Source organism: Melospiza georgiana, chromosome 8 (genome assembly GCF_028018845.1).
Source record: "Melospiza georgiana isolate bMelGeo1 chromosome 8, bMelGeo1.pri, whole genome shotgun sequence".
Taxonomy (NCBI): Eukaryota; Metazoa; Chordata; class Aves; order Passeriformes; family Passerellidae; genus Melospiza; species Melospiza georgiana.
The window spans coordinates 11,798,017-11,822,983 of NC_080437.1; the positions used below are offsets into that span (position 1 = coordinate 11,798,017).

Here is a 24,967-nt window from a genome sequence, read left to right on the forward strand (position 1 = left end):
GGGTGTGAGGCACTGATCAGCCTCCCTGTACACTGGCTGAACCACATGTGCTCACTTTCTCCCAACTCCAAACTTCAGTTCCCAGAGTCTGGCACCAGCCCACTTCATCTCCTCTCAGTAACTCTAATATTAATAATGCAGACAAAGCCCAAACCCCAACCTGCTCCTGAGTTATGATGCACTATTGTCCTGTAACCTCCTCTTTCAAGTGTTATTTCCACTCATTATTTTCAGACTTAGCTCTCCTCACAGCTGATCAAAGCTGTGTTCTGCAGGCTGCTCCAACCCAGCTCTCACCACTCCCACAGCTGTGCAGGAACAGGAGGGGCACCGTGAATAACAAAGGGGCTGCTTATTCTCACTATGCTCAGCCACTGACTGCGTGTTCCTCCTACTGACAACCCATCCTGCCTTTCTGAAACTCTCCTCATCAGCAAAACCCTCAAGCCTTTCCAGGGAGACTCTCACTCACTCTTTCTTCTGAGATGAGCAGATCTGAAATGCACAATGACATTCCTGATGGCAGTGCCAGAGTGCCTGTCTCTGCTCACATTTACACTACAGCGAAGGAGTGTGCAGGGAGGAACTGTCCTGCCACTCTGTCCTTCCCAGCTAGCATCACTGTCACTCTGCATGTCCACACAACAATTAACAAAACCCCTCAAGACATCAGAATCATTTAGAAAAACCATGAACTGACTCAAATCTTCATTCATGGCATACCCCTGAAGTCTGAGGGGAAGGAAAAGGGGTAAAAAACACCTGGTGATTTCCCCTCCACCCCCCCTGGATAGAAAAGTCAGTTTAAATATTTTTCTAAATAAAACCTAATCCTTGTTGGATTTCCTACATATTAAAAGGAATTTTAGAAAGGGATTCAGATAAACATCCAAACTTTTCAATAGTGCCATCCTTCACATTTTTGATGTTGAGCCACCCTGACTAGCCTCATGCAGGTACTTTTTTATATTGATTTGTGTTCTCTCATTAACTCCAGCTAGAACAGGAATGAAGGATGACCACCATACAGAACATATTTATTGATACAGGGGCACTGACAAGCATGCCATGTAACTGCTATGAGGTTTTTGCAACTCAGATTACACACATCACAATAAATATTATAAAACAATATTCAGTTGGGAAGATAAAAGAATAGAGTGGACAGCATTTCACTTGCAAATAGTTTAGTGCAGATGATTTCACTACTTGAATAGGTCAAATGCTTCTGTGTTACAGGCACTCATATGCATCTTCATCAACAGGCTGCTGTATTAACTACAGGCTACAGATATCTGTAGAGTACTTGTTTCTGCATTTCTAACTTTTGTTCTCAGTATAGAAAAACGGACATGCAGGGATATGCAATTAAATGCAAAAAGGAGATGGTATGTTTAAACTACTGTTTTCAGAAGAGCAAAGTGATTATTGCAGTGATGGTAAATGACACAAAATTATTACTGTCAAAAGAAAAAAAAAGAAGTGGATATGACATAATCTATTCTTTTGTGATATCAGAAAATAGAAAGAAGAACAAACATTGCTCCTCTTTATGTTTTGGGGATGACTTAGTGCAGCCACGGGGAACTGCTGTAGCCGGACCAGAGACAACAGCAACTTCAAAAGGAGGGGGGAAGCTGAAGGGCTGTAAGGCTGTAAAAAGGACAGCAGCTAAACCCCAGGCACAGCAGAGGAAGGCTCTTACTTTGTTTTGAAGTAGAAGGCTGCACACAGCATGCCCACCACGACGATGCCGAAGACGATGCAGGCGATGGACAACACCTGGCGCTGGTACACCTCCTCGCTCTCTGTGGGCAGCAAAGGGCACATTAGGGAGCACAGAACACACCTGCAAAAGGGAGCTGCAGCCCCTCATGGCTTCACTAAGGATGGACAGATTCTTGGAGGTCTGGCCTGCATAGTTCCTCTGCAGAATGGGTGCTTCTCTGAACCTTCCCCCTCTAGCAAGGTCCATGCAGATGGGGCCTCCTCAGAAGTTTTAGAAAATGGCCCCAGTACACTCAGAGATACATAATAATGACAGTCAGGACAGTTTAATCTTTTCTCTGCCCCACATGCTGTTTTTCACCTTTTCTTAACAAAGATTTTAACATCAATAGGATAAAGAGCCCTACCACCATGGAGTTTTTCTGGCCTAAGGAAAGAATAATCAGAGCTTTCCTGATGTCCCACAAGAGTCAGAGTTCTCCTTTACCTAAGGGTTTTCTGATTTGAATGAGTAAGGTTTTTTGATTTGAGGAAGGCATTGATTCCAATGCCTTACTCCCATGTCCTGAAGCCTATGCAAAACATGCCAGAGTAAAAAAATCAACTCAATGAACTTGCATGGAACCCAATGACTATTTTGCTATGAAGGAGCAGATATTGCTTTGATAGGTGTTTACTTTTAAAAAAACAGATTTTCTTTATAAATCTCATAATATTCTAAATAACTTTAAAACCAGAAACAGAATGAAAGTAAAAAAAGAAAGAAAAAAGCTAAGGAAGTAAGAGAAAACCCTCATTCACGGCAGCAGACAGGAGCTGATAAGCAACTGGAGATTCCTACATTCAATTCAACAGCTCCTTAAGACTTACATTTTATGTTTATTCTTCCAACCACTCTTCTAGTTCAAAATGTGAACACAACAAACAGATTGCTCTTTTTAAAGACCACTTTTTTCCCAGACATGCAACGTACAAGCCAGTATTTTCATCCACAAATTCCAGGTGGAAAGGCAGCGCGTGGGATTATCAGAGCACAGCGCAAGCCCTGTGTGCTGACAAACCCACATTTCCTGCCTAGGCTGGGGCTCTCCGTGCAGGCACCCCCAAACATGGGAACGCCAGGCACACGTGTCAAGTAGGTGGCAGCAGCTCCAAGTTTGAAACTCTCAGGTTCATAACAAACATTGTATGAAGACGCCAAGGTAAATCTAGGCAAATCACTAAAGACTATGTGCAGTACCCTAATCAGTACTAATTAACAATTTTTCAAGAATGAATATCATAGTGCTGTTATTCAACATTTGGAATCTTAAACACAAGCATCTGTCTCTTGTAAGGCCCGGTTATTATTTTGTAAGCTATTAAAAAGAAAATTACAGTATCAAATCTTGATTTTTTAATTACTTGTCTACTTGCTCTCTCAAACAACACCACAGTGATCTGAGATAGAAAATATCCTTAGCTTCTGCTGACATTTCCCCATCATTTAAATTTGAAATTCTAAAAATTGTATTTCTAAAACACTATCTCAAAAAATTAAAAGAAGCAAATAGATATTTCACCTGTCTAAAAAACAACTGAAGAAACTGTAATTCAAAAGGAAATTCTGTTCATATTGCACTAAATTGATTCCAGTACATCTTTAGGCCTATTTGTCACTGGGAGGTCCAAAATCTCAATCTAGACAGTAAATCCTTACTGGCACTGAACTAAATGTTTGGGGTTTAATGTCTTTTGTTTTATTTATTTGTTTGCTGTTAAAAGCAATTGTGCAAACACAGTTACCCAACTTCAATTTCCACAGCAATACACAAATCTAACAAATTTGAATTCTTACATTGATGTAACCACACAAACTCATTCAAAAACTCTTCATTTCAGCAATTGTTAACCTGTTCTGCCTGAATACTGATGTCAGCACCTACTGCCTAAGCCCCAACTAAACCACACATAGTTATGAATTGCAGTTTCACTCAAACATTCCATATAAATAACAATTTAAAAATCTGTTCACAAAAATAAATTGATTTAAGTAATGTGTACACTAGGCCTAATTTTGATTTTCTTTCAACTGAAGTCCTCATTAAATACTTTATTTTTTCTCTTGCTATTTCTTTTTGAGAAATTGTTTGTTTAGTACACCTATGTTCTTTTGTCAGTCCTGAATAGCTATCACTGCCTTGTTAAAGATGCTTCAGAATAAGCCTTACCAAGATAAAAGCAATTCAGAGACCAGACAATATTATCTTGCTAAAACAACTATGTGAAGATTTGAGTCTTTTGTGCAGTCAGATTAATCCCTGTCACCAGCTTTCAACACATGTTGATCAATATTTTCTTTCCTTTTCGTTTACTTTGTACAGTGCATATTTAAAGAAGTACTTATTGATTACCTGTACTCCATTTCTCTAGACACCTTTGTTCATCTTTTACATCCTGTAAATATTTATTTATGTATTGGATTTCAGCATTTTTTTGTCTTTAAGATTTTTAATATAATCAGTTTGGTATTTTTCCATTCTCTAATCTTCTACACTGACTTTATTTAAAATTCACCTTCTTACTAACAGCAATGCAATCTGTCCTTCTCACAAACAAGATCTCCTCATGGTTGCCTTGATCTAACCTCACTATTGTGCTAAGCACAGGTAACACAGCTGACACAAGGAGCATCAAAAATTACTTGAATATGGAGATGGCTGTAGCCAAGCACTGCAAAGCACTTGGGCCCTCACAGAACAGAAACCTGGAGAAATTCAAAGCGTAGAAAAGAGAAGAACTGCAAATTCCTTCTCCTTCACTCAAGGATTTGCATCAGCTGGTGCATACACTTATTTACATACTGAAACTAACTTCCCAAGGTAAACCAAAGTGTGACTGAAATGATAAGTCTCTCTTTATTCACATATATTCATATATTCCTTGTGAAGTACATCACCTCAATTACAGTCTGTTGAAACAAATACTCTCGGGAGAGGACTCCTCATTTAATGAGCAGCCAAGAAAATATTTCTGCTAAAAACCAAAATACAAACTGCCATGGATATTCCTGGATAATCCACTGGAGGATTAAGACTACAGAATGTGAATTTCACCAAGCATTCAAATTACAAAAAATACACAACCTCTACTGAGAGAAATACAACCACAGTGCTGAAAAGTAACGTAGTCAACTGTTTAGATGCAGATTTTATTTGTTTAATAAAAATTATGGAAAGAAAGGTCTTCTCAGAACATAAAGACAAGACAAACTCACAAGGAGCACGGTGCCTGTTGCAAGGCTGAGCTCCCAAAGAAAAGTCCCCGTGCACTGTGCCCTGTTACGTGGAGCCCATTCTCAATTATGCTATTGATTGTTTCTTATTTTTCAACCTGCTATAAAGTTTTCTAAGCTTATCTCACTCATTTGCTGCTATTATGAAACACAAAATGACTACTAGTGACCCATTGCTCACAGCACAGTTAAATTTCACATACATTATGAAAAAAAAGTACATGTTATATTCCAGGTACTGGGGGTTTGGGTTTTTTTAATTCTCTTGCTCTTTAAAATTTACAGTCTGTATCCTGTTTACTTTATGCATATGAAAGACCCACTGAAGCATACATGTATGTCTTTAGAGGACTAAAAAGTGTAGGGCGGACACATTTTTCTCATAACAATCATTTCTAAAGGATACGTTTTTTTTATTGTACATAAGCTGAAACTGGTCTCTTCTTTTTGACTTTATTATAAAAGGAAGAATGCTGGCACAAGGTCCTTGAGTATGATTACAACCATATTACTGAGGAAAAAAATTAGTTAATTAAAACAGATTATGCTAGGCTTTGTCAGCACCTAAATCCACAATATCATTACCAGCCATAATCACTGGATCCTCTGGTTCCTTTGTGTGGTTTGAGTTGAAATATCTTTGAAAGGGATTTCAAATACGAAGAACAGCATTGTGCATGTGGCCTATACAAAACAATAACAAAACAAAAATAGTAACTTTCCCCCTTGTGCTTATTCCCATGGCTTTTGAATAAAATCTCAATATGGTCACAAGCATCACAGAGAATAATTACTGACTATTCAAACCAAGCCAACTGGGAAATTACAACACTTACCATACAAATGCATTACTTAACCTTTGCTCTGTGAAGAAAAGCCCCCCCATGAAAATGAATAGAGGTGCAGATTAATTTTTATACTGAAATTTTAACTCCCAGCCCCAAAAGCACAAACCCTAAAAGCACCCAGCACCCCCTTACCTTCCTCACTCCCTTCTCCTATGAGAACCCACTCTGCATTACTGCAGGTAACAACACACTACACACAAATATGGGAAACCCTTTATCTTGTGATTGGCACACATGAAACCCTGTAGCTTCCATGTGCACAGAGCCAGCTTTTCCTCAATAGATTACAGGGCAGCAATAGATTACAGGCAAGGCTTTGGGGTTTTTTTTTGTCCCCATGCAAAAACTGAGCCGTGCAGAGGCAGAGAATTGGACGCTGTGATCTCTGCTGTGACCTCACTGCCACACTTTTTGCATTTCCCTCCATGCCTACCCATGGCTTTCCTGCCACACCTCAATTCCAGATGGTACTGGAATATCCTGCAGAGCCAGAACCTCACTTCTGAAGCGAACCTCCAAAGTATCATTAGGCACCTAAATTCTCTTTGGTGTCCAGCAGCCTCAAAGTGCCACACACAACAATGGAGCAGGACTACACAGAAACCTCATCCACAATATCAAGGTTTTCAATAAAATACAGATTCCCATGAGATAAAAGAGAGTAGTTAAAGCATGTTTCTCAATATAGGTAGATTTATGTGTGAGAAGTACTGAACTATATACAGCATTCTAAATTTAATTCATGAAGAGAATAAAAAAAGCCTGCATGTTCCACAAAATCTGTGATTGCCTCAGCATCAGACATTCCACTCTCCCAAGAGTTTTCTCTGTTCTTGCACTTGCAAAAACCTACTGCACAGATTCTCTGCCATATGCTGTGGCTTGTGCTAAGGCAGAGAGGAACGGCTGAGATGCTACAAGGCACAGTTCACAAATTTCTTCTTTGACCTTGAGTAAGTCAAGATCCTTGTTCTTTCTGTAAGCACAAGGATATTGCCTTTCCATTGCAGAGATTAACATGACAAAATGCAACATATTATAAACATATAAACATATTAACCTCTAAAGAAGTTTTTGCAAATACATGATATAGATAAATCCACCCCAGACAACTCTGTTTCAACATCTTTAAGTGCATATGGATTACTTCACATAAAATATCATGTTTTTTTCTAAGTCTCAGCTACTTGTAAAAGACATGGAGTTTTCTGCTTTAAGACTTTGGTCTGTCTGGGTAGAATTTCCCTTTTAAAAGGGATTCAAGACTCTTAGGTTCCCAAACCAGAAGAAGAAGTTTTTATCTGCTATCATTTACAGAGAGGACAGAGTCAAGGTTAATTGCACAGATTCCCATTTCAGACTGGAAACAAAGCAAGCTGACTTCTGCTGGCAGAAGTTCATAAAACATTTCACAGTTTTCACACTGATTCTTTCTTGGGAAGAACAGTTAGATAATTCTGATTGTAATAAAGATGAACAAAATAATTTTCTTCTACTAGTGGAATATCCACAGCACAAGGATTTTAATGAATGCAAAGCGAAACAGATGCAGCCCATTATATATTACAAGTGCATGATATTTACATTGTTTGACTATTGGCATTTAACACTGGTGAGATCATTCCCTGCATACACAGAAGACAGAAAAGGAAAGAAAGACTGTTCAACAGGTCTGACTGACTTATTTTGAGTACTTGATTCAAAACCATTAATGCTACACTGGCACTGGTTTTGCGCGAGATTAGAAATGAAGCAATGAATTAGGTGTAATCACTCACCATGAAAAGGGATGCAAAGGTATGTGCTGTAACTCTGAGGCTGAGCTCTCAGTGTTAGGTTGGTGAGTGAAAGGTGAAATCTCAATCAAATGTAATGGAAAAGATATGCTCAAATAAAATTAACTGAATGGTGCAGAGTTACCTGCAACAACCCCCGAACAATCAAAAAAACAAATGTGTAACTTTACACAGGTTTTGTGTTGTCTATGGTTACAGCAGGAGTGAAGGGGCCAATATCGTTAGTAGGTACTACTTGTTATAAAGTGAAAATTTGATTAGTACTTTTAAACAGCAAGATCTTAATTCTGAAGGTAAATTAATTTTAACTTGGGTATCCTAAGAAACTATCTTTTCTATTTATCTGCAGGGAACTTGGGATTTGTGCCAGCTACCTCCAGAACTCAAATCTAACAAACTCTCAAAGCCATATCTACGTACATTCACTGCAAGATATTAATTAAATTTTAGGTTTGAAACAGCCCCATAGGAAGCTAAGGGATGAGAGGTAACCTTTTCCTTCCAAGAAAAAAATCTTGTTACAAATTCTTTTGTATTGACAATTTACAAGTAAGACAAACCAATTCTATTACAAACTTTATCTATTTTCCTTTTATTTCCAAGATGGATAAGGTCAGTCACTAACCAAATTCACTCCTTAAATCTCATCAGTTCTCCATGTGTGAGGGCTAATTTTCCTCGCTGAACGATTCAGTTTTAGTATTTATTACAGCAATTCTAAGTTTCTCCAAGACTTTCTACTGTTGCAAAAATACACCCAGTATGCCAACCTGTAATATGTTTCTATTATATACTAATAAGAATTAGAATTACATATGAACCTTTCCTTTTTAGCCTATTAATTTTTGATACAATCTGAATATACATGTTTTAACTTGAGCTCTCTAAGTATAAGAGAAAGATAAATATGAAGGCCATTCTTTCTTCCTCCCCAAACTTAATTTCCAGTGTGGATATAAGGGAAAAAATTTATCTGGGTAATAGAGGCTGACAGCCAAAAATCTCTGGTGATATTTTAGACAATGAGCTCACTGGAAAAAACTTATGATAAAAGGGTAAAAGCTGTCTAAGACTGTGATCCTCTGGCAGTAATCTTCCTGCCTGATGGCTGCCTGCACTTTTGCTGATGTGTGAAAGGGATAAGCAGCTAAGAAATAGCCCCCTAAGGAGCAGAAGTCCCACAGGAGAGAAACTTGATAGCTGGTGGAGAGAAAAAAAAAACCCTAAACAATCTGAAACATTTGATTTCTATTTTACATTAGTCCACTGTTGAGGACATTTCCACTAAAATGCATCAGGCCACTGAAGAAATGGTATCATAGTAATAGGATGTGAAATTATGGGGCAAACAGCTACACCTGAACAAGATGAACTCTTGCCCTAATCACATGTGAAAGCTGCAGATCTGAGATACAAAGCTAAAGATTGGTGCAAGGTCCTCCTGGGCAGCAAGGACTGCACATGGCCCTGAATGCTGGGGTACCCCAGCAATTGAGCTGCAGCACAGAAAAGCAATGACAGCAGAAGAAGCAGGGAAGCAGCAGGTCTTTTCACAGAAACACTTTCCCTTCTCCCCAAATCACCACATCGTGTCTAAAATGGAGAGGGCTGGCACCCCACAGAGCACCTCTGGTTTTTTGTCATCTATGGTTCAGCATAGGCCAAAAATGACACTCATCACTAAGCCAAACATACCAGCTCAATTGTAACTCCATGAGCCACCAGCATTTAGCTCCCCAAGCAGCCTAGCAGCTACTGGTTTCTGAACACAGAAAGCTCTGCCCTTCTAACAAACATGAAAATGAAATAGAGGCTGAGGACAGCAAGAGGAATTAGACACCAGTGAATATGAACAGCCAAAACTTTACAGCACAATGAAGCAGGACAATTTCCCCCTTATTGTCCCAGGGGGAAGAAACTTTGGAACCCATTATCCCCTGTATGTGTGTGCTTCTGCTCAAGAGAGAGCCTGATGTCAGTGCTGTGTGAGTGCTTCCCTGCACAGTGAATGAGGGGAGCAGGGTGAACCCACCATGGCCAGCACCAGTGACCCATGCAGCCACCAGAACAGGAATGGCAGTGCAGTAACACCAAAGAACCCAACTGCAAAAGCACACTGAGAGAAAATTCCAGTGGAACAGCAGGAGGGTTTTTAAACCTTTTCAGTGCCATGCACATTTAGCTGTGCAAAGCCTCTTTATGGCACCTTGCCTGCTAGTGCCTCAGTACTGAACCAATGGCTAAAACTAACAGCTACTGTTTTGGGCTGGGACAGAGTTAGTGTTCCTCCTGCTAGCTGGTACAGTGCTGTATTTTGGATTCCAAAGCATGAGGGTTATGTTGGGAACACCCTGATGCTGCAGTTGTTGCTAAGTAGTGCACAACAGTACTGAAATTACAGTTAAACACACCTGAGTGCAAGGTACTGACACCTCCAAGTTCACATCTGAAACTTCGTCTACTTGGTCTGCCACCAAGTCTTTGTGTCACTTTTGCTTACTGAAAATCACACCTCTAAGCATCTCCAACTTCTACTATACCTCTTAGGGATGCAAAAAGCTTCAAAGCATGAAGAGCAAAAGCTTTAAAGATTGAAAAATATTACAACTGTATGGTGATTTGTTTTTTAACTAAATAATATTTTTTTCCAGAAGGATTTTGTTTTGGTGAAGTTTTTTTCCCAATGCTTAGGTCTCCACATCCATTATTGAAGGATATCAATTATTTGCCAGGTCCTAGAGACCCTTCAAACCATAGATTTCCCACAGAATGGATAATTCATGGAATTGGTAAGGCTGGAAGGGATCACTGCTGGGGTCACCTGGTCCAACCTCCTGCTGAAGCAGAACCATCACAGCACAGGATTGCCTCCAGCTGGTTCCCTTGCTGACTCTGACAGAATGTGTGAGCTCCACAGTTCTGTATGACAGCCTGAAGTGTGTGTGTGTGGGAAATGGTGTAGTATCCTGCTCCAGAATGGTGACTCGCTCCTTTTTCCTATCTTAATTTTTGGCTGCTTTTTGGCACTTCCCAACATCTTCTCTGAGTCTGTTACCTTCCCTTCTTGTCCTTATTTTTCATTCTAAATCTTAGAACCACACACAGTTCTGCACTTTTAAAGTGTCTTTGCTAATGTATTTTTCCCCCACCATCACTATGAGAAATCTTCCAAAGTGAAACTTCCATTCTGCCTTCATTCTTCTTGCACTGTGACCTTCCATTTCTGCAAAATCCATGCTGAGCTGAGCTTTCCAGCTCTCCTGAGGCCCTTGTCCAGCAATACTGTGTGCTGGCAACTGGAGGAACCAGAGGGAAGGATATTTACATACAAAGTTCCTGCATGTAGAGTTTGCCAAGGCTCCTTTAGGATGTACACTTATACACAGGAATCAATCCAAAGACCATTAGGTGCAATAGGCCCTGGGGAAGTGACATTACCATTTTATATGTAACTCCATCAAGTTTAAACGGAGAAGTTTATTCCATAAAATTATTATGGCTTTATAAAGCAATAGAATTCTGTTATTCTGCTTTAGTAATTCCTTAGCTGATGAGGGTTGTGATTCCTAAGATCCTAAGCATCACTAACACACAATATAACAACATCCTAATTTCCCAGCTGATGTTTTATTTGATCTCAGAGCTTGCATTGCTCCTATCAACAAAGCCCTGCCACTGGAATTTCTCCCAATATCTTGCTCAATTGCTGGTATTGAACATTCCACTCAAATCTCAAGCTAACCTCAGAGCTGCCAAAGTGTATTTGACAGTTACTCTTGATGGCTACATTGTCAGGAGCTTGCAGCAAGTCAAGCAATATCATAATTAAGTGCCATTTCTTTTGACTGCTACTCTTTTAACCAGGGTGTGTTTATGGATCTATTTTTTTTTTTTTTACAGAAATGTGGTGAGAGCAGTGACAGGAAAACCACAGAAAATCATTGTTAATAACTTGAAATGTATTTTGCTTTTCATACACTTAAACAGAAAAGTGATGTTCTGTCTGGAGGGCTCTGGAGGGTGAGCACTCAGAGGGCAAGGACAAGGGCTTAGTCAGATGCACAAAGATGTGACAGGGGACACTGTGCTCCCACTCAAGTACTACAGTTTCTGAACGAGACTCTGCAGGCACAGGACTGCGTGTTTAGGCATTGCCTTCTTTTGTTCCAAGCCTCGCCTTCCCACAAGCCAGCACTGAGGGATGGCTGTGACAAAAGGAGAGAGACTGCCAGAGTGTCCTTCACACAGAGAGGAGTGCCAGCCCGGGCTCCCCTTGCAGCCACCTCCACTCAGCTCCCAGCTCTGTGCAGGACTGAAGGGCCGGATGCCTTTGTGCACATCTCTTGTTCTGCTGATTTTCCCTGCCTACTCCAGGAGCCACTGGAACTGTGAGACAGAGACCTGGCTTGCTGTCCTCTGTCCCTCCCCTCGTCCCAAAACCTCCCCTCCACTCAGGTCCCCAGCACAGAGAGTGAACATTTGGTCACCACAACTGCAGCACTCAGGTCTAGGCTGGACAAACGATCAGAGGGAAAAGTGAATACGGTGACTGTAAGCAGCTCCACTGTTCCTTTAACCCTGCAGTCTTTGCCAGCGTGAGGGATAACACCAGCTCTATAACACAGTGAGCAGGGCAGGTGCTCAGAGCTGAATGCAGGCAGCAGTGCTGAGGCAGAGTGGAGCCCCAGCCCCCAGAATGTCTAGCAGGGCGCTCCCAGCTCTCACCCACGTGCAGGGATCTGCTCCATGAGCTTGGCACTGGCTGCAGGCTGGCAGCAGCTGCCAGAGCTGAGCTGCTCAAATGCCAGCTTGTCTGGGTGTTTGCTGTCTGTGAGTCTCTCCACAGCCCTGTGCTACAGAGCACTGAAGGGAAGCATTTCAATCTTTAGCACCTGACATATTGCATGACATCAATAACACACCCTAATTGTGTTCCCAGGTAGAACAAAGTTCTTACAGTGCTTGAGAGCACAAGAATTGCACATTCTTGTACTCCTCTTCCTGGCCCCCCAAATGATACATACAAAACCCAATATATACTCCAATCTCTCTGTATTAATATACTTAGGTAGATTTTGAACATGCGTTAATTGCAGCTCAAAGGGATACAAACACATGTTTAAAGGCAAGCAGATGTATGTACAAGCTATGTAAATGTTGTACTATCCTTCAGGAGAACATAAACTTTGGCCACTCTCTCCTTCACTAAAAAAACACATTTTTTACTAACAGCAGTTTAAATTTCAGAATCCCTTCCAAGAGCTGATTTTTTTTTTCAAGAGTGAAGCACAGTAATTGTCAGAACAAATCCATAAACTTGCCACTTGAAAAGGATGCATGGTTATACAAAACCATACAGTGTAACAAAATTTCTTATAATCTACAGAATAATAAGAAATTAAACACAGCAATAGGAAAAGAATTTTCAGAATGACACACATAATGACTTTAAAGCTAAAAGTGACTTAAAAAATAAAATAAACACTAAATTATCTCTGACCCTGAGGAGGTTATTGAGAAGACAGAGCCAGCAGTGCAGGGCAGAAGGAAAAACAAGACAATAACTGAGACAACTGTCCCACGGGATGTGAGAAAGAACCTCCATGAGGACAGCTGGGTGGTGGGCCAAGCTGCCCAGTGAGCCCATGCCACGTCCATTCCTGGAATCACAGAACATCCTGAGCTGCAAAGGACCCACAAGGATCCTTGAGTCCAATCCTGGCCCTGCACAGAACAGGCCCAAGAGTCACACCCTGTGCCCAAGGACATTGTCCAAACGCTTCTGGAGCTCTGCCAGCCTTGGAGCTGTGACCCTGCCCTGGGGAGCTGTTCACTGCCCAATCCCCTATGGGTGAAGAACCTTTTCCCCATATGAACATAAACCTGCCCTGGCTCATCTCCAGGCCCCTCCCTTGTCTCCTGTCAGTGTCACACAGAGCAGAGATGAGTGCCTGCCCCTCCTCTGCCCCTCAGGAGGAAGCTGTGACTGCACTGAGGTCTCCCCTCAGCCTCCTCCTCTCCAGGCTGAACTGACCAAGGCACCTCAGCCTCTCCTCCCCTTCCGCATCCTCACGGCCTCCTTGGACACTCTCCAACAGCTTTATGTCTCTTTCATACTGTGGAGCCCAAACCTGCACACATCACACAGTGCAGAGCAGAGCAGGACAATCACTGGAGGGTTCTGGCACTCAACCAGTTGACTGTGGAGCTCCTGAATTATTTCCTGACTGCATGAAAGGGAGCAGCTTTACACAGTCACGCTATGGCAAGCTGAAGGACAGATGACACCAATGTCAAACCTTTTCAACAAAAGCCTGTCTGGTGGCACCAGCAATAAACATTTCTCCACAGACTGCCTGGGTGGGCCTTAGAAGCCAGAAGCTGTCATACACCATAGTGATTCCAACAGCACAGGGCAGCTTCTGATGTGCTGTGTAAAATTTCTGTCATGATTTAATCTAAAAAACTGCAAATGGAAATACCATGCCAGAAGCAAGCACTACCTCTGGTTCATCTCAACGTTTCAGCACAAAGCTCACACTGCCGAGCGGTAATGGCCAAGTGTTTTCTGACTCATGCTTTACACAACAGCCCTTTCTGCATCCCTCAGCCTCACATCTTTTAAAAATACTCACATTACTGTCTGTGGCAGTCATGATGGACAGCTCATAGCTAGAGGTCCTGAGCCTTGAACAAACACTGCTGAAACAACACAGCTCTGAGTACAGCTTAATGAAAAGAATAAGCAGACTTGAAGAGGCTGAGGAGAGCAACTCAAACAAAAGCAGCTGAATAGCAATAACTTGGCCTACTTGGGCCTGCCTGTGACCCAGTTTTCTCTCCTGCCTGGGTGAGACATGTTTTGAGGAGCTGGGGTAGCACTGAGAGACCGAGGGCAGGCAGGTGGCAAGGCAGGAGCTGCTGCACTGCCCTGACAGCAAAAGGGGGAAGAACACCAAAGAACAGACTCAGAACGTGCTGCTTCCACTCCCAGGGCCGTGGACCAAGCGTGAGAGTCATGGAGATGTCTTTATGGTTGCAACTGAAACCGTACACAAAAAGCCCTCCCTGCTGGCCAGCCTGATGCCTCTGGCTCTAAGGCATTGCTCTCTCCCCTACATCTGAAGTTACTCATTGTAAAAGGAGTTACCTTCATGTTTTCCAGCAGTTTTAGATAGTTATGTCATCAATTCAGGAAAAATCCAGTTTGCAAAATTATCAAGAAAGCATTTAGGTAAAATCTCTGCGCATCTTAACTGTCTTTGAAGTTTTCCTTTGCTGTCAGGTGTTCCAAAAGCCAAAGAAAACCTATTGCAATTCCATGTTGCTCTTCATAAATCCTCTGTGACAGCTCCTATCTGTTTTCCCTCTCTGAGCAGGACTAGAGAGGAGATTCCTTCAGATGACCCCTTTCTACTCATCATCTTAGGGGTATACATCTTACATCAACTCTAAGAAACAATCAGGAAACAACATGATTCTTTGAGTTCCTTCATATTGCTACCATCAATTTCATTTTCAACAATTTTGTCAGAGAATGCAGAGGTGATATGCAAAAGTGGTAGCTGTGAACTAAGATAAATGAAGTTAATAAAATGTTCCTAAGTAAAGGATTTACAGATTGTTCAGTTGCTAGCAATGAATGAGACATTCAGCTTAGATCTATTTTCCTCTACACCAGTTTTGTTATATATGTGGTATGTATCAGAAATACGTATAAATATGTATTTTATACTATGTTAATAGCATGGGAACCATATTCAAGAACCTTCCAGACTAACATTCCTCAACTCCCAATTCTTCTCACTTGCAGCTTTTATTAAATCTTACTGGGTATTTCCACCTTGTTTAGACTCATGTTTGAATTGGAAGCATTTAAGAAGTATTTTTTTATGAATTAGTCTGTGAAGTCCACCTGTGAGAGGTCTTGCACAAAATAAATCAAGAATTGCTAGAAGTAGTGAGACTGATTCTGGTCTACTTTGCAATATGCAAGAAAATTAGAGTCATAACAGTGCACATAACAGTCATAACACAACAACTGTCATTCAGGTGTGAGGTGTCCTCTTATATTTTGTCTCAAATGGCTCTTATTGAACCAAAAATCAATTCCCAGGTATTCTTGACTGGCACAAGCAACACCAAATGTTCCAATAATGCAGAATTTGATCTTATAAAATACAGACAAGAGAATCGACTCCCACTTATGTGTTCCTACAGGCAAAGCCTTCATGGATCGTGCCTATTGGGAAACAAGAGATTTCAGCTCACTAAGAGAATTTTCACAAATGCAACTGCACTACTTGCCTGAAGGAGATATTTCCCAGGCAGAGGCTTGTGAATCCTCTAACCAGACATTTTGGAATAGAAATCTAAATCAGAAATGCTGTCCAGGATGATCTCTGAATACATGGTCTTTTTATGCTCACCTGTGTCCTGCTCCATGTTTTATTGTTATCTGTCTCACAATGGAATTATGCACTAAGTCATTCCTCTCCTAAACTTTTTTGTTTTAACCTTCTGACAAAAAACAGCATCATACTCCAGAAATCAGCCTAAATTTGCACAACTTTATGAGCCAAACTATGCCCTCCAATGATTTCTGACCTGTACTAGCTGAATTTACAGAGACAGCCATGACTGACATCTCCATCAAATGCTGTGGATTTTGCCAAATTCATCCAATCATTGAGGGCATTTATGGGATGTTGACCTTCAGTAAGTGACTGTGTTAAAATGTGTATTTTTGCTTCAGTGGATTGAAAACCATAAGGTAATGTTTCAGGAAATAATTTAGGGGTAACTCTTGCAGTACATTTGTAGCTTATCATAAGATTTATCACATTTTTTAATAGAGACCAGTATGAACACTTAAAAAAAGATATCCAAGACCTATTTATGGTAACCAAGGCCAAACTGTTGAAAGGAATCCCAATTATTTTTAGTAGAATAATTTTATGAAACTGAGAACAAGTTACTCCAAAAGTTCTGTGACCAGCATACAGAGGAGTTACTGGCTGATTCTTCTCACTGACGTCCTTCTCACAGAAAAAAAAATTGCTTTGAATAGTTGAGAAAAACACAAGGATTTTTCAAGAGTCCTTAAGTTTTATTCAGTGGATAAAAGCTAAACAAACTGCAGTGAAGGCTGCCATCCTTTTCCTACCAGGCATAGAATAGCCACAACCGAGAAGAAAAGGAACTCTGGAAACGCTTCTAAAAAAATCTCTGAAAAATAATTTCCAAAACTTTACAACTAACACCCAATAGCACCAGATGCAATATCAAAATTTACCCAGGATCAAACCTTACCCTTTTACACTTTCTAGCTTGGTGTTGGGCTCAGTACCAGGTAACTCTTCCAGAGTGCCTGGGAAAGGAAATAGAACAGTGAAATCATCCTCCCATCAGGGAGTTTAGAAAGTCTGTGTAAATCCTTCTGAATCCTACTGCTACCTCAACTATCTTGTTCAAGCTCGTGTGGTCTACGTGCTGCAATTGCATACACATGCTAGGATTTTCCCCAAAGCTTCCACAATGGTTAAAGAAAATTCAGATCTTGTTAATAAATCTTTCATATTAAATGGGTTGAAATTGACAGAACAAGTTTGTGGCTGGCTAGGTACAAGTGATATAAAGCCCTCTGCCATGAATAATGGAGCAGAGACATCTGAGATAAAGAAAGTCTCAAAGTTCAAATATCTGTCTAGAGACATTTGGGTTTGCTGCCTTTATTTTTTTTAAATTACACTTCCAAAGCCTAAGAATAAACATTTTTAGATACCAATTAAGAGACTCATAAGCATTCCTCTACTTTAGGGAATTAGCTAGAGTGAGGGATGAAATGATTAAAGATAAGAAGGAAGGGTTTGAAGAAATGGAGAAGATTTGATATCTCAGAGCTTCCCACATACATGCTGGCCACTTCTTACAATGCAGAAATGCAACAAGACTTCTGCTGGCATGTTTGCCACTTCAGTAAACTGCTATCAAAGAAGAGATGATGAATAACTTGCACAAATATTATACATGGACAAATATTAATTTGTCTTAAAGACTGACTGGAGGTACCCAATCCAGGATTTTTGCAGAAGGCATCATCAAGTTTTATGCAGACACACACACCCTTCTGTCAGTCAGTCTTTCTCAAGTGCTCCTGTTCCTGCGAGCTAAATCTCCTCTGGCAATATTCCATGACCAATAATTAGAACAAGTTTAGGTGATGAAGCAAGCTTTTCTCTCTGTTAATTGAAAAAAAAAAAAACAAGTGAGCTCCCAATCCCTACTTCTATATTAACTGTAAAGAGGCTAAGACCTAAGTTCATATATTTTACTGAAAATTGCTCTTTACATATATTTAGAGATACTTCCTGTCTTATATCCTAATTATTTTTAACTTATCAGTTACTGCAGTCAGGTAAGAGATGTATCTTCTTCCTGTTTCTTTTTTTTTTTTTTTTTGGAATGCAAATTCCTTTTCCAAATTGAATATTAATTTGTATGACCTTTTCAATATTTCTGAAGAGCAGGTTGATTAACTCAGATTGTGTCAAAATATTTGACTGAAGAAAGCAGTGAATTGACTTCAGTTGTACCAACAGAAGTAAAATTCACTCTGTCTCAAAGTCTGTCCCGGTAACAAATTTTGTATCTGCCAAGCCCAAGACTTGGTTTTACTCCCCATGCAGGTGAATTTATTAATGGCACACGATTAATTCCTCAATGGAGATAAATGCCACAAGACCATTGCCATCATCCTGCTGCTACTCCACCTGAACAGAGTTAGGAGGAACTTGGCTGATGAACACACAAAATTCAGTCAATACTTAGGGAGCACTGCTTTATACTGAGGACTTCAGTTATAACATTATCCAGTGAGCTTCAATCAAGACATCATTCTGGTAGCATGGGCAGTGGCATCTGATTAGCCTAGTTCTGGTATTTTAAACACAAATCACTGATTTTGTTTTTTTTGTTTTTTTCTAACAGCTAACTGGGTGTAAGAGAATGCAATAGAGGAAGCGAGGATTTGAGATTATAAATAGAAAACACACACAGAGAGAAAAAAAGGTAATTATGTTTTCTGTAATTTTACTCCCCTACTGCTAATGGTAGGAGCAACCTGGACACAGTGAGTGTCCAGATCACAGCCAGGGTTAACTGTTCTCTGTTAACTCACTGAATGGCAGATTTTAGTACCTCTGACGTGGGGAAATGGCTCAAGCCAAGTAACCAGTGAGAGATGTGCACTCTCTGGTTTATGGAACTTTTTAGTAAGCCTTGGCAAGTGCTATCTATACTAATCCTACCAATAATGTGATGCCATTATAGTGCAAGAGTTCTATTATCATTGCATTGCAAAGGTTCCACATTGCCAGAGTTTCATACCTCCTTGATGTTTCTCGTAGGCAGCTCCTCCAGGCACTGACTCTTCCTCATCCCCACAGCAGCCAACTGACTCCAGCTCCCACCAACCCACTCTTTTAAAACACTCTTCTTATTGGCTACAGCTGTGGCCTGTTAACATCAGGCCTGCTCCTAAGCTTTAATAATTAACCCAGCTGCAACTCTTTAGGGGGTAAGATCACTTTCTATACTAGCATTATTTACTTACATTCTATCCCCCTACAATAATGCAGTTGATAAAGATCACAATATTTCAAGTTCTTGGAAGGCACAGTGATAACAGTTAAAAAGTCAGAACTGATATTTATGTAAATTATTGTACCACACTGGACATTACATCTTCAGAAAAAAATTGTAAAGCAAACAAGCCTACCACTCCTCCCCAAGAAATTAACATGTAAAACTTCAGTTAAAGTTCCAGAACTTTTCACTGTTAAGAAAAAACCAAACAAGCAACAACTGGTGGAAGTATTTAGCTTTGACAGTTAAGATGAGATTTTTCAAGGAGCCTAATGAATGCTCCAGCTGCATTCTGGATTAAATTAAGTGGCTAATTTATGTTGTGCTTCTTTGTTAGCTGCTAGTGATGGGCAAGCCCAGCAGCATGGATGCAGAATGGCAGTAATGGACTTTGCATGACATGATTATTCAGCAGTAAATGAGGCTGGGGACAGCCCAATACTGCTGTCACTTAAAGCTGTATTAAAGTGCCTGACATGGGCAAGCTTAACTAAACACTGAGATGGCAGCTCCCAGAGTGATCACTGCGAGTGTGTGGTTAGGAACGACAAGATTCAAACCAAAGGAGCTCTGCTCAGCAGCAGAAACTCCAAAACCAGTCAAAAGACTTTTTAAAAAATTATCTATTAACTTCCTTTCAAATAATTATATCTCCTCAGATGCTCCTGGGGTTTATTTCTTCCTTCACAAAGTAAACTGCTCTCCTTACTCTTTGCAAGGCTTAACAAAAGAGATTGAGTAAAAATGTCAAAGTCACTCAGTATTTTCTCAGACACCTTGTTCCCAGTTATGGCTAAGACTTCCAGGCTGAATAAAAAGAATAAATGATAGGAAATAAAATATGAAAGTGAACTGCAGGCACTGTGCTTGTTCCCAGTTGATCAGATTCTTACTCAAAAACAACAAACCTGAGAGGAAAATATTGCACTCCTGCTATTATTGGATTAGTGTGGATCTTTTATTTTAGTTTGGGGTCAAGACAGATATCTATCTCTATATTTGCAGTGTCAAACCCACAATGTCTGAACAACACCTAACACTTGGCACAATAAACACTCAGGAGCATGGAACACGTATTGTGCTCAATGTCCTGCACTCTCACTCAGGCTTTATTTACATAAAGCAAATAAACAGCTGAAAGGATCTCAAACATTGGAGGAAAAGCAGCAATACATTAGTCTTTCCACCTCAAGCTCAGTGGGTATTTGCTGGGATGTACTTCACACAGATAGAGTTTCAAGTTCACAGAAAGCTGACTAGCAGATAAAAGGTCCTGATAACCTTCAAAGCTCCGCATTGCTGTTGAAAAATGCTCACTTCCCACCAAAGTCTCCAATGGATTAGCAGCTTTGTGGTGTGTGAGCCCTCCCCACGGCCTTTCATTATATTTCATAGTCACTTAAGCCTTTTCCTAATAAAAAGACAATGCCAAGGGTGAGATTATGAAATACCCCAAAGTTAAGTTGATAACAGTTTAATTAAATGTTGCTCCCTAACAACATTTCTGGCATGGTTCTGGCAATAAAAAGGAAAAGTGAATGTTGCAATTGCTTCCTTTGCTTTTCCCATGACACTGCCTTTCAGAGCATGCTGCAGAAGGTCTGGTTACATGACATGGTTGCTAAATTCAGTTTTACACTGGGCACAAAAAATTCATTTTGAGATTGGTATGGAGAAAGCTCTGTATGATCAGATTTTGTCTGCTTCTTTTTAATTAAAACAATAGGGACAGGTCCTCAAAGGGAGTAAGTGAGCATAGCTCTGTTGAAGGGAGCATTTTCCAAACCTTCCCTCAAAGTCAACAGCAAAAACTTCCCATTAAATCCATACTGTGCTTTCTGTGGAGATGCACATCTCTGTACATGGCACTTATAAGCAGGATTTATTCACTTAATCAAGACAGTAAATGCACATTTCTCTTCTGCAGTTACTCTTTTGGATGCTGCTTTATTCCTTCATGCCGCAAGTAATGGCTCTAAGTGCCACAGCCTTGCTTTCACCCTGCAAGTCACCTGTGATGGATAAGCAGATGAATGGTTTCCTAATATATTCTGTGAGATAACTTCTACAGTGCTATATTTTTTTATATATTATGTTTTTTCTGTATGTAAACCAACTCTGATTCAACTTCAGCTTGGAAATTTTACTTTGGTAAGGGCTTGGGGTCAGTGCCTCATCATCTGCTGTTGTTGAAGCAGGCAATGTGTGACATGCACCAAAACATACAAAACTTCAGCTTTATCTGTGGAAGATAAAGGAGAGGAGGGATTAATTTTACACTGCCCCTTAAAACTGGGCTGCTCTTATGGCTGTGAATTATAAGGCACAATAATTGTGTCTATTAAAAATCCATACATCCTTCTAGTAGACTTTCAGCACAATTATCCCTTACAACACCCCAAAATAAGGATACACTTAGACTGTGTTAAATCAGTAGTACATAAGGGTATATATAGGAGTTTTACCAGAGCAAACTAGATTAACCAAACTATATTAAAACAAGGCATAATGTCACAAATTAAATAAGGAAAAAAGATGAGTTCATTTTCAAAAGTAAAAATGTCAATAAAAATACAGACAAGGAACACTTGATTGCATAAGAAGCAAAATTAATTAAATCCCAATGTGACGCTTTGCCATGGTACATTTACTAGGCAGTGTAAAAAACCATGAACTCTGACTCAGACATCCCATATCACACACAGAACAGCCAGAAGAAAACATTTCTCACAACTGCAAAAGCAGCAGCTTGCAGCAGTAGTTCATGGCATCATAGATCTCACCACACTGGAATAACCTTCACTCCTCCCCTGACCCATAACACACATTTTATTGATGTTTCTCCCCAGACCAACACTTATTTTCTGACTCAGCTGCAGCACTTACTGATTTGTCTCCTCAGCAAAACTCCTGGCTTCACTTTTGCCATGAGAACCATCATTCCCAGACTTGGCTTTTAGGATAGCAACAGGAAACAATCCCCTTTCCTCTACAGCAACAGAATCAGTGTTCCATAGGAGCACTGCTGCCTTTTCCAGCTGATTACGCTGCCTCCTAACCAACAACTGAAGGGGTTTCTTTTCTTGAAGAGGCACTGGACTTTCCCCTTTTTTTAAATTTACCTTTCCTGCCTGCCTCCGCTTCTGTCTTAAACGATCTGCCATGAAAACACGGGTCAACAGGAGGGCTGACAGCATTTTACAGCCCTGATCCGCGGCGCTCCATGCTGAGCAAACAGCACTGGGAAGCAATCCAGCAGACAGGAGTGTTTTTCAGACACCACTTGTCTCCTCCCTAAAAAGCTGCAATTTAGCAGTAGGTGCAGAAAGGCACAGCAGCAAAGAGAAGGGCTCAGACACTTAATACACTGTATTTTGGACAACAGAACATTATTTCTTCATTGTGCTCATAACAAATGTCCTTGAAAACACCAAGTGAAACACTAACAGCTAAACACAAATGGCATTTGATTATTTTACAAAGGTGCCCCTGTGGTTTTGGACACAGCTTCAGTTGTTTATTTACCCCTACATAAGACAGACTAGGCAGAACAGACACAGATGTGTGTGGCAAGTGGGTGAGCAGCTCAGCCCAGCTCCTGAGCACAGCCCTTGAGCCTCTCCAGGCAGGTGGAGGAGTATGAGCACTGCTGCCAGAGCAGCTCTCACACACAGACTTGGCTTTCTCCGGCAAGGGACTGCTTGACTGCTCCATCTCAACAACTGAGGTCTTCTCATTCAGTGACATTAAACTAATGAACTGCGTAACTCCTTACCTGTGCGGCACTTTGGATTTTTAGAACAGTAACAAACTTATTAACCAAGAATGAATAAACTTACAGTAAGAAACCATTTTTCTCTGTAATGCCTCCTAGTGGTAGACAACCTGAAGTGGTTCCTTTCTGCTTTCTGCTCCAAAAAACCCCACCCCAAGAAGCAGAGCACCCACAACATGATGGTTCACATCAACAGCATTCTTAAGGAAAGTAACATTCATATCATACATTTCTAAAAATGTGCCTGGACAAAATGGCATTGGAACGAATTAGGAGTTGTGTGTTTGTGCATAACATAAATGGAAAAAAAAAGTTACTTTAGTTAAATGTGTGTGTACATGTTTTAGTGAAAATAGAAAACTAGAAAAGATTACAGAAATAAAGGAGGAAACTATACACTGGATAGCTTGTTTAGGTATTCATACAGACAAAAGGAATCTGGGAGATCAGTAATCTTCCATTTACAACTCTTCTGTTGTATTTTTGTTCAGGAAACTTTGAATTTTAGAACTGATTCCTCTGACATTTTCTGTCATGAATTAAGATTTATTTTATCTTATACAGTAATGCATTTATACATTTAGCCACTTAACAATTTTTCATAAGATACGCAGGCATTTGTTGGCATTTATCTTTCAATCCCCCACAGTGTAAAATATCTTTGACAGATGCAATGATAAAAATATGTGAATGCCAGATTACATGAAGAAATCACAATAACATTATTTCTTGGGAATTATTATTAGAACTGAAAGTTAGCATCTATTGCAGCACCTGGGATACAAAAATATGGTTTTCATCTATTTTTTAATCACTTATATTCATTTCAGATACAATTCTGTCAACTTTTAAATGAAAATTATTATGTCATCTCAAATTACTTTTGTTCGCTAACTATACAAACAGTTTCAAATCAGTGCACATTTTTATCGCGCTGCACAAGAGAAATCTCACGTTAATACCCAGGAGCGCAGCAGAATCACACTCTTCAAAAAGACAGAGATCTCTTCCCAGTTAAGAAAGCGAAATTATGGTCAAGATTCTCTGCTTCTTGCCATCCCTCTTTCGGTGAATTCATGCCCTCCTGCAAGTCTGTTTCTGTTCCCACCTGTGCTCCAGCACCCGCTCGCCCTTCCATGGAATCAGGTGGAGTCATGGCTCTGCAGGGCAGCTCTGGCCTCTGACAGATCCCTCTGGGATGTTCCCAACTAAAAGGGTCAGGTATGACCAAAGGTAGCAGAGGTGTTTTACCAAATATTTCTAGCAAATTGCAGGAAAAAAATAAAAAAAAAAAAAAAAACCCAGAAGCACTGAACCTAACAAACAATGTTGTTGTTAAAGGCACAAAAGGTTACCTTTGGTTTCCAAAATGGAAAGATCTTCTGCAGTTATTTTTTTTCTGTTTCGCTAAATAAAAAAAATCTCACACAGTTGCATTCAGGCTTCTTAGTGAATAAAAGAACTTAATGCATAATCATTTGCTGAAGAAAATGAAAAATAAAGTTAATGAAAATTATGATGTCATTTTGCATTCAATTTAGATGATGGAAAGAAGTATCAATATTTGCATTTCCCATCTTACTTATTACAATGATAATTAACAATACCTTTCCTAAAGAGAGGAAAGCAAAAATGGTATCTAAAGAGACATTTTACTTATTTTAGACTTATTAAAAGTTTCAGAGTTCATGTATTTGGAATATATAATGCAGCTAAAGCAATTTAAGTATAGGCAATGTTAGAAAGGAAAAAAGCATAAGAGCAATCAAAATCCCCCTTTTCACAGATTTTCAAAAATGAGGGTGGGAGTTAATCCTGACTGCTAATCCACGTTTCATGTTCATGCTCCTCCTCCAGGTTATTGCAAAGGTACATGTTAATAAAAGCACTTATGGAACAA

At 40.1% G+C, this 24,967-nt stretch overlaps 1 protein-coding gene across 2 annotated transcripts in view; it reads right to left on the reverse strand.

Annotated features, from left to right (window-relative positions):
• Positions 1–24,967, reverse strand: part of NRG3 (neuregulin 3) — a 332,122-nt gene that overhangs the window by 24,084 nt on the left and 283,071 nt on the right. For both annotated transcript variants that reach the window (XM_058029609.1, XM_058029608.1), the window contains exon 5: positions 1,706–1,808. In XM_058029609.1, the coding sequence (XP_057885592.1) occupies positions 1,706–1,808 (103 nt within the window). The remainder of the gene's footprint in view (positions 1–1,705; positions 1,809–24,967) is intronic.